The sequence below is a fragment of the Gobio gobio genome, assembly GCF_949357685.1.
Source record: "Gobio gobio genome assembly, chromosome: 2".
NCBI lineage: Eukaryota > Metazoa > Chordata > Actinopteri > Cypriniformes > Gobionidae > Gobio > Gobio gobio.
Genome location: NC_137098.1, coordinates 41,195,301 through 41,210,998, shown reverse-complemented (window position 1 = coordinate 41,210,998; position 15,698 = coordinate 41,195,301). Strand labels below are relative to the sequence as shown.

The 15,698-nt window shown below is 39.9% G+C and overlaps 3 protein-coding genes across 4 annotated transcripts; 1 reads left to right on the top strand and 2 right to left on the bottom strand.

Moving 5' to 3' along the window:
- Nucleotides 1-29: 29 nt before the first annotated feature.
- On the bottom strand, nt 30-2,080 carry LOC307122450 (SPRY domain-containing SOCS box protein 3; the record flags this gene model as incomplete). The annotated part of the gene is made up of 5 exons (XM_079810453.1): nt 1,898-2,080; nt 1,457-1,623; nt 1,029-1,160; nt 332-522; nt 30-233 (listed from the first exon to the last, which is right to left on the bottom strand). The coding sequence occupies exons 2-5, from the start codon at nt 1,614-1,616 to the stop codon at nt 30-32; spliced, it is 687 nt and encodes a 228-aa protein (XP_079666579.1). The 5' UTR covers nt 1,617-1,623; nt 1,898-2,080.
- A 642-nt stretch (nt 2,081-2,722) lies between these two features.
- Nucleotides 2,723-10,181, top strand: LOC307142728 (G2/M phase-specific E3 ubiquitin-protein ligase-like). 2 transcript variants are annotated; one of them, XM_079843795.1, is made up of 15 exons: nt 2,723-2,801; nt 3,396-3,414; nt 4,724-4,949; nt 5,099-5,174; nt 5,462-5,733; nt 5,825-5,920; nt 6,101-6,183; nt 6,367-6,426; nt 6,651-6,856; nt 6,989-7,082; nt 7,277-7,424; nt 7,572-7,669; nt 7,773-7,917; nt 8,334-8,454; nt 8,797-10,181. In XM_079843795.1, exons 3-15 carry the CDS (start codon nt 4,794-4,796, stop codon nt 9,087-9,089), a joined length of 1,848 nt encoding a protein of 615 aa, XP_079699921.1. In that variant the 5' UTR covers nt 2,723-2,801; nt 3,396-3,414; nt 4,724-4,793; the 3' UTR covers nt 9,090-10,181. The 2 variants fall into 2 exon arrangements, with proteins under 2 accessions (XP_079699921.1, XP_079699920.1); XM_079843794.1 differs by lacking the exons at nt 2,723-2,801; nt 3,396-3,414 and having other exon boundaries at nt 4,718-4,949.
- A 35-nt stretch (nt 10,182-10,216) lies between these two features.
- Nucleotides 10,217-15,316, bottom strand: LOC307122921 (uncharacterized protein). The gene is made up of 9 exons (XM_079811258.1): nt 15,220-15,316; nt 13,978-14,014; nt 13,848-13,895; nt 12,647-13,740; nt 11,914-11,959; nt 11,719-11,810; nt 11,532-11,642; nt 10,721-10,997; nt 10,217-10,559 (listed from the first exon to the last, which is right to left on the bottom strand). Exons 4-9 carry the CDS (start codon nt 12,856-12,858, stop codon nt 10,368-10,370), a joined length of 930 nt encoding a protein of 309 aa, XP_079667384.1. The 5' UTR covers nt 12,859-13,740; nt 13,848-13,895; nt 13,978-14,014; nt 15,220-15,316; the 3' UTR covers nt 10,217-10,367.
- Between the last annotated feature and the right edge of the window lie 382 nt (nt 15,317-15,698).

Genomic DNA, 15,698 nt, shown 5'->3' with positions numbered 1-15,698 from the left:
AAATCTGTTGCATCAGAAACGGATCATGCTTATAAATGCGCATGTGTGTGTATTTGACAGAGCAGAGGTGTGGGCAATGGTAATTTGTGTGCGTGTCTACAATGTGAAAGGGACTGTGTGATAATGTGTATGCACTGTTCCTGTAGGGAGGAGATTCTCTGGCTTCTCAAACCCAGCTGAAGCTCAGTTTCAGGGGCAGTAGAGCTCACCAGAGGAAACAGAGCCTTGGTGACCTGCAAGGAACAAAAAGTTCCAGAAGCATTTTAAATACCCACATATAACCTACATCCAGTACTTCCACATGCCTGCATAGTGATGTTTCTCTCTTTACCTGCTCTAGGCCAGTGAAGGCCACCCCAAGGTTCACTCCATTTCGGAAGAATGTCAGCGTTCCAGCACTCAAGTCCAGCAGAACCCCAATGACCGTATTTCTTTCATAAAAAGGCTCTGTGTATTTTTGACTCCTTCCATTATGCCAGATGAAGCCTTTGTATGATAGACCCCAACTCTCACTGTCGATGCCTTTGAAGAAAGAAACAGGACACTCAGCAAGATTTCAGTGATTCAAAGAAAAGCATTGTGTTCTTTTGTATGGTCTTCTTGTTTTCTCCCTGGTTAATCTAGGTGTTGATGGGACAAAAGTCCTGTTAATTAGATCAGGGTTTCCCAAACGGGGGTTCGTAAGTTGATGACAAGCAATTTATTAAATTGTAATGAATTCATTAAAAATTAAACAAATAGGCTAAATATTAAAATAAAAAAATCTAAATAAAACTTACTAAATAATACATGTTTTGAAGTAAACATGCAAATGTGCCATTCAATTATTGAAATATATACTTAATATATTTAGGGGGGGGGGGGGTGCTACTACAAGTAAGTTATTTTGGTCAAACCCCTATGTTGAATTATCTTCCCATTTGCTATTTTGATCCTACTAAATGATTTTGGCCATAACACATTGATTGTCTCCCTAAAATGTGGGTGAATAATGTGGACATTTCTAAGAGAAACGTGACTGTACTCACCTACGAGGTTAATGAACCTTTGGTCCCCTGTGTGAAGCAGTGCATTTTGGGTACCAACCCCCACCATCACAGAGCTTCCATAGGGAGGCTCAAGGAACTCAATCTCCCAGTAATGCTCGCCATGAGTAAAACCTGCAGAAATATGTGTAACGACGTGCTTATTCTACATCCAGCAAATACAACACATCCTCAAAACGACTACACTATCTACTAACTAGAGCATAATAAAAGCCAATCGCTAGTTAAAAATTAACTTATGCCAGGCTTAGTGCAAACTAGCACTTAATGTTCAACAAGACGTTAATATACCCTATATGACCTTGATTCAAGTGTAACATTTTATACAACTTAACATTTTGTAACAACTTAAATACAATAATTATTGAAAACAACAGTAAACAGCGCTATTCACTCTCTACTAGTCTCACCCTTGCTGCCTCTGACCCCTGCGGTACCCTGACTGTCCAGCAGAGGGCTGACATGAAAATACACGGCCTGTCGGCATAGAGACAGATGAGCGTCAGGAGATTTACTGTCCGGATCCCATTCCCAATTCTCCCAAGTGTGATCTCTAAAAGAGCGCAACATTTGCTCTCTACAACACAAAACATACACATCATTCACTATAGTATATACACAGCAAGAAGACACAAAACGAAACCAAAACTTCCCAATGCTCCATATTACCAAAACTAATTTGCTCTCATTTCCATATTTATAAGTAAATATAAATATAGTCCGTGATACTAATAAGTTATTAAAGACGACTGACTAAATAGGGTATTCCTTGACATTTTAAAGCAAGACATAGAAGGGTGAGCACGGCGAAAACAGCACGTAGGCTACTACTATAAAAAAAAGTGACTTACCAAGTGTACGTGAAGTTACGTAACCCGAAGTAATGAAGAGTAACTAAAACTTATTTGATATCCGCTTTTGCAAAGAATGGAGACTGCACAGTCAGCTTTACATATGGGTGTTCACTGTTCAGACAGCTGGACGATAGAAACACATTTCACAACTGCAGTCAAAACAACATTGGATTTATCCCAATATGGAAGTAGGCGTGTTTAGATGTGCTGTTGCGCTCATGAATGTTCAAATATCCACTGACGTTCCTTGGTAGCCTTCCAGTAACTCACTCATAATTTATGTTCATAGGCCAAACCTTCGCCCTTCTATTGGGCGAACGTCGAGCTAATGGACTATGGAGATAGATTTGTGTCTTTATTACATGCGATAAAATAAATGATCCGAGAGAAAAAAAAAAGTTTGAGAGAAAAAGTTATCACAATGATAGCAAAAAAGCATTTCATGAGAGAAAAAAAAATATTTGAGAGAAAAGGTTTTCATACCAATAGCAAAAAATAATAATATTTGAGACAAAAAAAAGTTTTGAGAGAAAGTATAAATACATTTGAATTTTTTTAAAATTATTTCTGAGAAAAAAAATCTCTCTCAAAATACTTTGAAAAAACTCTCAAATATATATATTTTTGCTATCAGTGTGAAAACATTTTCTCAAAAAAAAAAACCGTTTCTCTCGAAACGCTTTTCTTTGCTCTCGATGCAATTTCTTGCTCTCGTGTCAGATTTTGATTTCACTGTGAGAATTGTGTCATGGGCGGGGCCACCTTCCTATTGGCCAGTCGGGTGAGCATCGTCTTGTCTTGGGAGTCGAACTGAATCATTACACCATTGTTCGGTTCACCTGCATGATACCGCCTCCGCCTTATGGCTAGTTTAGTTGAGCACGGACACTCCAATGTTTGGGTAAGATGATGACACACAGCTGGCTTAGCAAGTTCAGCATCACTGAAGATTAAACGTTAAAAAATAGCACTCATATTCAGGAATGAGTGTGTATTATATTATAGCCATCATGCTAGGTAAACTTGCAAACTCACCTGGTTTATATACTATTTTTAAATCAAATGCCAAATGAATGTTTTGATTTAGATAGTTTCACGCCTTATTTAGTGAGTAGTGAGCTAGTTTCTACCTTTGCACTTGCTAGCCTCAAAGCACCTGAAGAGTAACTGTTTGTTCATCATATACAACCTCTTGTACAACTATCAACTAACGTTAGTATGCATGGAAGGTGGCAACCCTATAGCTATCTAACTTTAGACAGTGATTGATATACCGTTTGAAAGTATCCCACCTAGTTTTGTTTAAAATAAGTTAGTCTTTGTATGGTTGTTGCACTACACGTTTAGCTACACTGCACGTGTAGCTTGCAAACTCAGCTACACAGGGCTTATTCTAAATATTTTTAACCATCTAGCCGAGGTCTAGAGCTGACAAGGTAAATTGCAGGTTTGTGCCTGTACTGTCATGGTAATTATTTTTTCTTTTAAATCCCAGCATGGAAAACCGACCACAGGTAAGCCATTGAAAATTATTTTTAGTTAAGTACATTGGTGTAAGATAGTTATTTTAAATATGTTTGTACATCTAAACTAAAATCCCTTTCCAGTTAAATACAGCTGAGACGCAGGAGAGGGCACGGCAGCTACTTGCCCTGATTTCCTCCGTAATTCCTCCAGAACAGCGACAGGGCAGCCAGTTTGAAATGGCCAATTCCTCCAGGCCCACCACAGGAAGTCAGATTGAGCGCAGCTCCAGCGTTCAGTGTGAAATGGCCAGGTAGAGGTCTGACAGACACAGACCTGCCATCAGACATCTTGTTGGTTCTAGAACCAATTAGTTAATTTGACACCATAGATTTAGAAAACTAATTGTTATTATTAGAACACTAAATCTATGGTTTTGAATTAACTTATTGGTTCTAGTACCATTGAGAAACCAGTCCAGATGACATAATCTGGACTGGTTTTGGCGTGGGAAAATTTTAAATTTTCTAGGCAATGGTTACACTGACGACGATTATACAAAGCCTACACAAATAACTTAAACATTCAATCCAAATAGCCTTATGCCAAAATTATACTAACTACCCTCAGGGGTGGCTGCCCAATATGCCTTTCCCCTGTGGACTACTGCCATATGCAGTTTGATTTGGGAGGCAAAGCTAGAATAGCCTCCAGGCAACATAGTCTATTTTAGCTTTTTTATAATAAAAATGTAGTAAAATTTAATTGGTAAATTTTGTAAGTGGTCAGCGGGGGTCGAGGGGACATTTGGCCACTATAGGGGGTAATCGGACAAATAGTGGGTCTGTGGGACGGGGACGTAGCTTTTGATTAGTCAGCAGGGGTCGACGGGACATTTGGCCACTATAGTGGGCAATCTGACAAATAGTGGGTTAGTGGGACAGGGACGAGTGGCGCCAAACTGAGGATGAAGGCGGCGCTACTTCTGGGGGTTTCGGATAATCAGGGGGCTCCCGTCAGGTCCCCATATGATGGTTTGTAGTGTGGCTTGCGTTCCACGATGGTACAATGTTGCTTGAGCCAACAAACTTTTAATTAATAAATACATTTTAAAAATAATGATAATGTTTATTGATATTGTTATAGTGTGAGGATGAAACGTTTTTTCCCGTTTTGTTTGTTTGTTTGTTTGAAAGCAGAGGGTCTGTTCTTTCATTTGATATATTTGTATTTTGGCAATTTTTTTTTTAAACGCTGGCGGTGAAGGCGTTAAGCCATGGGTGGTTAAGTCAGTTTTTATTGTTTTGTTTTTTTGTAATGTCTGAAGTACCTTTAATCATTGTTTTTTCAATTATACAGGTCCTTCCCTGGATTTTTCCGGAATGGTAGAAAACGGCCATCAACCAGTGTATCATGCCGCTTCGCGTCAATGAGTAACAAAAAATGGAAACCTTTCGATTTGAGTATTTTTCTACTTTCGTCCAATGACGAACTGACTCCACTTCCATCAGATGAACTGGCCTTCATGCAGGCTGGATTGGGAAAGAGGACAGTTTCTCTTGACCGTGATTTAACACATGTAGAGGTATGCAGAAGTGATCACGTTGTAGTTGTGTAGCAGAAAATATAATTTTTGTTAATTTGTGGACACTGTGTTCAGGGTGACATTGAAAATGTCCTCACTGTTTAACTAAATTCAATCGCTGTCTAAATAATATTTTATTTATTATGTAGTTGTCAAGGCTTTTGCAGGCCACCTACCCAAAAATGGTGGAGCTGCAGGACCGGTGGCTGCTTTACAAAGCAGGAGGTAATGTAAAAATACTTAAATTGACACTTTATTTATGTAAAATAGGTAAACCAAAAGAGAATGGTAACATACATCTGGGTCCTCAACTCCCTCATTACCTCTCCTTCACCTCGTCACTAGCTGATGTGTGGTGAGCGTTCATCCAGGTGGGAGCTACACATTGGTTGTGATGTGCCACCCCCCTCGTCTTGAGCACCTCAAACTTCTTATTGATGGAACACTATATAAATGCTAATATTACTTGTTATTCCACATATCTATTTTTTAATAATTTTTTATTTTACCAGGTGGAAATGGGAGGAGAAAAATGTCCGCAATCCCCTTGGAGGCTGAGGGATACACTGGTGCTATGCTTCGGAAAGTTTCCGGTGGTGGGAAAGGCACTCTTTACATAGTGCCTCTTCAGGATGAGTTGGACCTCTCACCACTCCCAGCAAATGCTCCAGAATTTGCTTTGATGCCCAAGGCCAGCTGCAAGCACTGTTTTGCAGAGATGCCTCTCCAAATGTTGGCTCTACATGACCGTAAATGTGCTAGCCACACCAGCCCAGACTTGGAGGTGAACTTTTTTTCTAGAATTTGGGATATTAAATGTCGAAAATTAACTGTGTATGAATATCTTAAACTTGAAATGTGCTTTAATCTTATAGATTATCTCTGATGACGACGATGATGTCCAATTTCCTGAAGTTTTGCAAACTCCAGTGCCAGTGCAGACGACTGAAGAGGACCACTGCCCTCAGCAGGTGGAGTAACTGTTACATATCTAACCATTTTTGAGAAGTCGTCTCCTATGTAGTTGTTATCTGTGGATGTTGTCTCCTTGTATTTATTCCTTTTGTTTGTACTGAACTGTCCTGTGATTGTCAGTCGCAAGACACTAGAATTTCTTCACAGAGATAAATACAGTCTCTCTGTTCGTCCAGAAAGAGGATGTCCAGTGCCCTATATGTGGCATATTCTTCCCCGTCCTGCTTATCGAGGACCATGCTAGCCATTGTGGCCAAAGGTAATGGTTACCTATTTCTTCAAGCTCTGTCTTCTTCTGCGGGGAGAGGGGTGGGGTGTCTTGCTGTGTGCACTCAGGATGTTGTATGTATTGCTTTAATTCTTTAATTATTTTTGTTGAATGATATGGGGAGAGCTGATATGGACTGGATTTGTAAATGCATTAATGCCTTTATTCTTATAGAACTGAGGACACAACCTCACCTGAGAGGGAACTCCATACTGAGACAGATGATATCTCATGGTAAGTCTGAGTTTTTATTCATGTAGCATGTAAAGGATTGTTCACTCCAAAGTGAAAATGCACCCATTATCTAGACACCCTTATGCGAATGGAACTGCCTTAACCTGCCTTTCCATGGACACAAGGGTGACTAGATAATGGTTGAATTTTAATTTTGGTGAGACATCTATCTTACTGTATTTGTATACAATGAGAGGGTTATTCAGATGTGGTATTTTTCACAGTGAGGAAGATGTGATCATGTGGCTCAAATCAAAAGTGGACAACAGCAAGACCTTTGAGCTCTGTGTGTCTCGAGATAATATGTTTGAAAGAGGTCTGAAGTTATGGAAGCGCAACAAAAAGGCTACACCAATTAATCCCTTGCGGATCAGATTCCTTGGAGAGGCGGGGATTGATACAGGGGCCCTTAGAAAAGAGTTTCTGACCAGTGAGTAGTGGCCATTCATTAGTTACTCTTAAAAAGGGAAATGCATTTAAAAACCAATTTGACAATATTATACAGTATAACATTTGTGGTGTCTTGTCCAATGATTTTAATAGTTTTGTTGTTGATTCTAAGCAATGGTATCTGGGATTGAGCAACGCCTTTTTGAAGGTGGGAAGTCCAAAATGCCGAAATATTCTGTGAATGACTTTGATGAAGAGCTCTTCAGGTAGGCGATTTGCAGTGATGGGATTTGATGGAAGGGAGAGGGGAGAGGGGGGGGGGTTATACATTGTTATAATCAGTTATACATTGCTTTCTTTTTTCATGAATTTTTAGCCTTTGTTAAAATCTTTAGCCTAGTGATTAAAAAGCTGGAAGTTATTTGTCTTTCTGTATTAACTGTCATGTTCTCTTTTATAGGATTGCGGGTGAAATCTTTGCTACAAGCATTGCCCAAGGTGGACCTGCACCACGTTTCCTCCAGCGATGGTGTTACAACTTTCTAGTATCTGGCAAGCTCTCATTGGATCACGTCCTGGACCCGAGCTTATCACCGCTAATAACAACAGTGTGTTTAAATTTTAGGACTGACTGGATTATAAAACAGTTTTAGATGTTTTGATTATTGTTATACAATTAAAGTTCACCAAACTATCCTCGATAATATTACAGTTGAATCAGCTCTTTGTAAACTTTTTTCTTAATTTGGTTTAAGGTTGCAGAGGCGTCCGACATGACTGACTACATTGCAGACATTATGGATTGTGGCTATACTGGCAAGATCGACATGGAACATAAAGAGAACATTCTAAGGTAGACGCACTGTAAAGAATACTTATGTGGATATAACTGTCTGGCAAAGGAAAGGTTTGCTTGGCCTTGGAAGATTAATGATTTTTGATTTCTTTGTATTCAGAGCAATTGGTCTGCATGTCATGACGAAAAGAATGCCCATGCTTCAGCAACTCCGTGAAGGCTTGGACATCTACGGCTTCTCCCAAGTGATGCAGGCAAAGACAGAAGAGTGCCGCAGTCTGTTTGTCGCCGGAGACGACGAGTCGGTATGATGTCCAATAGTGTTCTGTAGCATAGTTGTAGGTCATGGTATTTCCTTCATGAAAAAAGAGGAAAGAGACTGCTGCATTTCTTCCTCAGATAAAATTTACGAAAAACAAGAAAGTTGCTCATTAGAGTCACGGGGAGGTATCCAGGGTGAATAAGAAAAATATGGTCCAAGGCAGCTCTTCAAGAATGTTTAAAATGCTTTTATTTCAGGCGGCTTAAAAGCCGACATCAGGCTGAAGCATGTTGATGATTTGATGATGTAAGCCACATGAAATTAAAGCGTTATACACTTTCTTGAAGAGCTGCCTTGGACTATCTCTTTATTATACCATGGTATGTCCTTTCTTCCTTCTGCTGCTTCTTCAGGTACTTTTAGAAGAATGTAATGAGTTTCATTATGTTTTGATCGTAGGTGGACTCTCATTACATCACTTCCCATCTGGCGCCAGAGATGAGCGAAAGGGGCTGCAACAAGCACCACAAGGAGACCCAGATCCTTGAACACTTTCAAGACTTCCTGCACGAGCTGGAAGGTATGTTTACAACAAGTCATTGAAAGTGTTGATTGTGATTTTTAAGATTTCCACTCTAGGGGTCCGCAGTGGTGTGGTGATCTAAGTATCAGGTGTCTGATGCAGCTGCCCACCAGAGACCAGGATTCAATTCCCGATCCCGCCACATTTCAAATATGTCCGGATTCCATAGGGTAGTCATATTTGGGCCGCCACTCCAGACGGTGTTTAGTTTAATTTTGGCACGAGTGTTTGTGACTCCACAGCAACCCAGTCTGGTGTTTTAGTTACAGTGTGAAAATGCTTTAATGAGCATTACATCATATGTAAGCCTATATATACTCACTGGAGTTTTTTTTCTAGTTGCTGAACCAAATGCCACATCTGAAGACATCACAACTGTACCCTCAGTGATGCAGTGGATTACGGGTCAAGCCCACAGACATCTTCTTCTTTCTGATCGCCAGAACTTCAAGATCACAGTGAAGTTTGACCATGACTGTCACAAGATGCCTAACCACACAATCTGTTATCCAACAGTCAGCGCTTGCACAGACACCATAACATTCCCTGTTGCACACATGTCAGACTATGGGTCTTTCAAAAACGTCATGACAACAGCCATTAAATATGGTGCAGGATTTGATAGAGCGTGATGCATTGTGTTTCATGTGTGTAAGCCCACATGTTATATCCTCGAATATGTCCGGATTCCACAGGGGAGTTGTGAACTTGCATAGCATGGCCTTAACATACTGTTCAGGGTAAAATTTGACCAATTTTAACATTTGTGAGGGTTAAAGGTTGTATCAGCGATTTCAGGCCCAAAAATAAATGATCACATTCATCTATTCTTTCCTAATGATCCGCTAGCTGCCCGCCCCATAAGCATGCCGTCAAAAAACACGTCTCTGTAGGCAGCCTAGGCTCTGAGATCTGCACACAAAAACAGTTGCTTTCACTACCACTCAAAACCAAGATAAACTGTTCCAACCAATCACCGGTGATTGGTTGGAACACTTTGTTTTGGTTTTGAGTGGTGGTGAAAGCAATTGTTTTTGTGTGCAGATCTCAGAGCCTAGGCTGCCTACAGAGACGTGTTTTTTGACGGCATGCTTATGGGGCGGGCAGCTAGCGGATCATTAGGAAAGAATAGATGAATGTGATCATTTATTTTTGGGCCTGAAATCGCTGATACCTTTAATCTATTGTGTTTTTGTCAAGTTATAAGACACCCACGTTGCTGGCAATTCCAGGCAAAACTGTCACATCCATAACGCCAACACAATGCCGTGGTATTTAGTTGGCGTTATGGATGTGACAGTTTTGCGTGGAATTGCCCTGAAATTATTAACGAGAAAAAATTGTGACACCAGCACACCTTGAGGATTTTTTGGAAATCTGTTCTTGGTGATTTAATATTGTTTAAGATATGCTTCTGTTCGATTGGGAAGTCTTTTATTATTCCTATACTTATGGTCTTTTGATTTTAAAGATCATTATAGTTAATGCTACTGTGTGAGTGAGGTTTGAGTAATGTAGTTGATGAAGAAGTTACGCCAGCACATTTTCTGTTCTCGTGCAAGGCTGTCCTCAGACATGCATGTAAAAAGGACATTCTGTTTTCAAGGACTATAAACCACAATGTTGCTACACATATTTGCCTTTTGTCTGTAAAACCATACATATCTTTGTTTCTAATAGAGAAAATGGAAAAATATGTATAATAAACTGTTTGGACCACTGGCCATCATTGGGTTTTCTGGAGGGAAGGGATCAATCAAATAGATAAATATTGATTTATTGAATTAAAGTGTCATGCTTCAAAAAGCCCAGCCCATATGGGCTTACAAGAAACTCCAAAGAGGTCAAATACAGTGTTCAATAATACAAAACAAACAAATGCTATGTTTTGTAAACTGCTTATCCAGCTTTCACATAAGGAATGAGACCAATTGAAGAGCATGCATATAGATATCCCGCCCAAGAGAAGAGGACTCTGCAGTGGGGTTAATAACTTGTAAGGCAGCAAGAGCCTCAGCTGACAAGGGGCATGCCGTTTCTGGTACTATGACTCCCTGTTCTGGATCAGCAACACAAGCTTCCTGGTCATGCAAGTGTTCCATCTGTAATACAAAAGTCAAACAAAATACTATTATAACAATTGTCTTCTAACGTACTGTGAGATTGAATATTCATACCATGTTAGGTAGTGGTTACCTAGATAATGTACATGTAACCCACTTTAAAAACTAATGTACTGCATGCTGCTATGTCTGGGACAAACCTCAGACAGATCTGGCTCTTGCACCGGTACTTGCATCCTCCCAATTCTCCAAAGCTGATTAGGGGTCAGGTTTGCCTCAGTCCTCAAGGGGTGACAATTCCATGTCTCTACAAAGTTTTGAAGGTCTGCTTGTAGACGTGGAATGAAAACATACCCAAGACAGTAGAGGTGAACATCATTTGAGAGGTCTACAAACCCCTCTTCCTCCAAGGTGTGAAGCATGTTGTAGTACTGAGATGTTACAGCGTTCCACACATCTCTCCATAGTCGTTCGACTCTGCAAATAAGTTACATGGTAAAGTGGTCAGTTGCATTGAGAGAGAAAAAAAAACCACCCCTAGTATGTACACATTTATATTAGTCGGGCTACAAAAAGTTAGAATCCAATTGACTGACGGTTGGTTTAGTGTAAGGGAAAGCGTCTTTTCCACTCTAAATTTGAATAGACTAATCAGCGCCATGAATTGTAATGATTAGACACCAAGGGCAGAAGTAATGCTTTTGTCAAAACGGTAGTCTGGCCTAGTATCAGCTGTGGTGCCTGTGGCTTCTTGTCTATTCTGCTAGATACCAATCTACTTCAGGCAATACCTCAAACGATATCTGTAGAGCAGTTCTTCGTGCCTAAAAATAACAGACAAGGCTCTCCCTAGAATGTATATGTAATACCCCCATAGTTTGGGGGACTTGCAATCAGATCATCAGGTGTAAAGCATAATCAAGCTAATTGTTGGGATGGATGTAGCTAACTGTAGGTAGGATGCAATGTGAACCCTGGATTGAGAGGAAGGTAATAACAGACCATCTTCACCTTTGGTTGTGCACACTTTTCCCAGCTATAAAGCTGCCACGACCTGTTCCTCGCACAGTGAACATGGATCTTGCTATCTCCACATTTTCTACGCCTTGGTCACCGCGTACTCTGAATGAAAAAGAGGATTGTTAATTAATTTGAAAACAATACTATATGAAACTGGAGGGAGAAGGTCCTTACTTACCTTGATGGCCATCCATGTTTCTGCACACTCTCCATGAAAAACCTCAAACCAGTCTCTGCCTTATTATTCCCAGCCGCATTGAGGTACAAAACCTGATTGAGGATAGGAATTAAAAATGTTAGATTCCAAGCAAAACTAAAAATGTAAACAAAATTTAAACCAGTAGGTCAATTTAAAAATGGTAGTCAACTGTACCTTCCGAGAAAAGCCATCGATACCTCCGAACACCACTATGTTGTACCTTAAAAATGATCAGATTGGATATCATCTCTGTGACAGGCAACCATTGATAAGAAATGTGCAATTTTCTAATATCCACCGTAATATGCTATTTGAACATCCCCCCATCCAACACATCATAAACTTAACTAAAGTGTTTCCCATCCATAGACCAATGTGTGGCGCAGCGCCACAGAATCAACATCAAGGGCCACAAATTGATTCCAAAATTTCCTTTTGGATTTGAATTTCCTTCTTCTGCTGAACAGAAAGGAAGATATTTAGAAGAATGTCAGTAACCAGACAGTTTCTGGTCTCATTGACTTCCATTGTATATTTTTCCTACTATGGAAGTCAATGGTACCAGAAACTGTCTGTTTATGACGTTCTTCTAAATATCTTCCTTTCTGTTCAGCAGAAGAAAGAAATTCATACAGGTTTGAAACAACATGAGTGAGTATATGATGACAGAATATTCATTTTAAAGTGGAGTATCCCTTTAACATGGCAGCTTCAGAAAGTATGTGTTTGAATGCTGTCTGCTGCACACACTCTGACCCTAATGACAGACTCCACTGACTGCCACGACACCATGACACTCGATTCCCCCACCAGCGCCAGAGGGGCACCACAAATTGCTACCTGTTCTGTGGGGAACACTGACATAACCCTCATAAACTTCCTCACAACCTCATAAATAAAACACTACCTGATCAACTTGTGATTGGTGTCAATGTGGACAAGAGACAATGGAGCTGGGACAGAGTACGTCCGTCTGGCAATGCATGTCAACTGGATCATTCTTGAGATGATGCCTGCTCCATCAACACGCTGCAAGGATGACTTGACTCTACTCCATGTGACACGGTGTCCCATGGCCAGTAGAGCCCCTTTCACCAACCTATATCCAGCATCAGGCATTCTGGCCTTTATGGATCTCACCTTAAAGATAGAGTTTAAAAGGTATTAAGTCACATATGGACACTCTGTGATTAGTTTATCCAATTCCATCCTCCATCCCTACCCCACAGCAGAACTGTTGATAACAAAAGTGAATAAAATACTGCCAGACAGGAGATGCTCAGTAGATAAACACCATCATAGATTCTAGTGGGGCCTAAGCAAAGACGTGGAATTTCAAATAAGGCAGCCCCAATCCATATTCTCATGACACACCCACTTTGGAAAATGTTGCCATTGTCTTATTCTGACCATGCCCATTTAGAAGACATGGTGGCAAAAGCTCTGGTAGCAGATTTATCCATCTTTAAAGTAAAAATATAACTGGCCTAATGGATTAATGAAAAAGATTGTTTTTTTATAGCATCATGAATTTACTGTCATACTTGCCTTCATATCAAGGACACAATCGGGAATGTCAGAGTAGCTGCTTCTGACTGAGAGACCATACTCTCTCATCCTCCTACACAGGGTGGATCTTGAAATACCATGAGCATTAGCCAGAGTGGTCAATGGTAGGTTGGTGCTTAAAAGACTTTCAATAACAACCCTACTGATACTCAATCTAGGTTGCCCCACACTTCCATTCCACTCGACTACAGATACATTGTCAACTAAAGGGGTGACGGGAGTGTTGGAAAGCAGAGCCTTGATCACCTCATTGAGCTGCTCAAAGCCAACTAGAACACATTGAGGAATATCCATATAAGCTGCCCCTGCCCGTAAAAACTGCAGTTCCTGATAGGTGATGAAGTGGAGATATTCAAAATCAATGGGCTCCCTACTGATTACAGCAGCCAGTCTATCCCTGGCCCTTCTTAATAGCTGCCACCTAATCGATTCCTGCAAGAGGGAAAATAGAAAAAAAAAATTAATTAAATTATCAACAAGGAGATGAAGTGGAGATAGGCTACAGTTAATTCAATGTTTGGGTAAAGAGGGCCTCATACCTGAACTCTAGAAAGGTGTTGCACAGTCTCAGTTTCATGTGCATCAGACTGAAAGAGATTATGCATGTACGGACATCACAAAAACATATTGTGTGGCAGCAGCACTGAAATAAACTTTGCAATGGCTTACCAGAGGTTGTGTGCGGTCACTGCTGTGATTTTCCATGCTGGAAATAAAAAGCAGCAAGAATGCACATTACAATGACAATAACTTTCTATTTTATGTAGGCTAAACATGTACATTTCCTCTATTTATGGGTACCATTTAGTCCCAGATCTGCCATTTTGAGGACCCACAGGTGTTTCTAATGAATTGATTGCATTGTCTTTGAAGTCTATGAAGTAGAGCCAATCAGACAAATGAAACAGCTGTGTGGGTATTCGAAATGATGAGACTACATGAAAAATAAACCCATGAATTGAAGTCATGTAAAGATCTTTTGAACTCTAAAGTGTTTGCCATTAACGTTGGTTATAATTATAATGTAACTATGTAAGCAGTGTTTCAGAACTTTTAGAGACGATGGTTGGACCTCAGTTCAGGGGAACGCAAAGAGGGTCCTGGGGTATGCACCCCGGCCGGAAATTTGTACGTTTAAATCAAATGCATCATTCTGGTGCACTCTGAGAGCAACATTAAGAGGTTAAATTTATGCTGCTATATTTATAGCATATATTTCACATATGCATAGCCTTCGTGTCAACTTATCTGTATTTCCTCCATTTAAATTGCATAGTCTAAGGCAAAGATTTTAGAGCGTAAGTTATATTGCTCTATAGCCTACCCAGTGAGAGATACAGGTGCTAAACACATTAATAATAATCATTTTAGGTTATAGGTCAGTTATAGGTTCAAACAGAAAATGTATCATATTGACCTTAAAAACAAAATAGTGAGTCCATGGAGTAAAACTGTACAGGAGGTTGTATGATGAACTAGGGCTGGGCGATATATTGGAGGACATTGTTATTTTCATCTCATCAGTAAAGCCGGTTCCTTGATTAGTAGTAAATCACCTGCTTTCAGATGGAGCGGCATTTACTACCATAAGTTCACTGACAAGCTGAGCCATATCGCATTAATTATCGCAGGCTATACGTCTGTGATAATGAAGGTGAAATTGCCCCGGTTGTCAGTGAACTAACGTTACGAAACTAGTGAAAACTTCACTTACAGTGAAACTATCTAAATCAAAACATTCATTTGGCATTTGATTTAAAAATAGTATATAAACCAGGTGAGTTTGCAAGTTTACCTAGCATGATGGCTATAATATAATACACACTCATTCCTGAATATGAGTGCTATTTTTTAACGTTTAATCTTCAGTGATGCTGAACTTGCTAAGCCAGCTGTGTGTCATCATCTTACCCAAACATTGGAGTGTCCGTGCTCAACTAAACTAGCCATAAGGCGGAGGCGGTATCATGCAGGTGAACCGAACAATGGTGTAATGATTCAGTTCGACTCCCAAGACAAGACGATGCTCACCCGACTGGCCAATAGGAAGGTGGCCCCGCCCATGACACAATTCTCACAGTGAAATCAAAATCTGACACGAGAGCAAGAAATTGCATCGAGAGCAAAGAAAAGCGTTTCGAGAGAAACGGTTTTTTTTTTTGAGAAAATGTTTTCACACTGATAGCAAAAATATATATATTTGAGAGTTTTTTCAAAGTATTTTGAGAGAGATTTTTTTTCTCAGAAATAATTTTAAAAAAATTCAAATGTATTTATACTTTCTCTCAAAACTTTTTTTTGTCTCAAATATTATTTTTTGCTATTGGTATGAAAACCTTTTCTCTCAAATATTTTTTTTTCTCTCATGAAATGCTTTTTTGCTATCATTG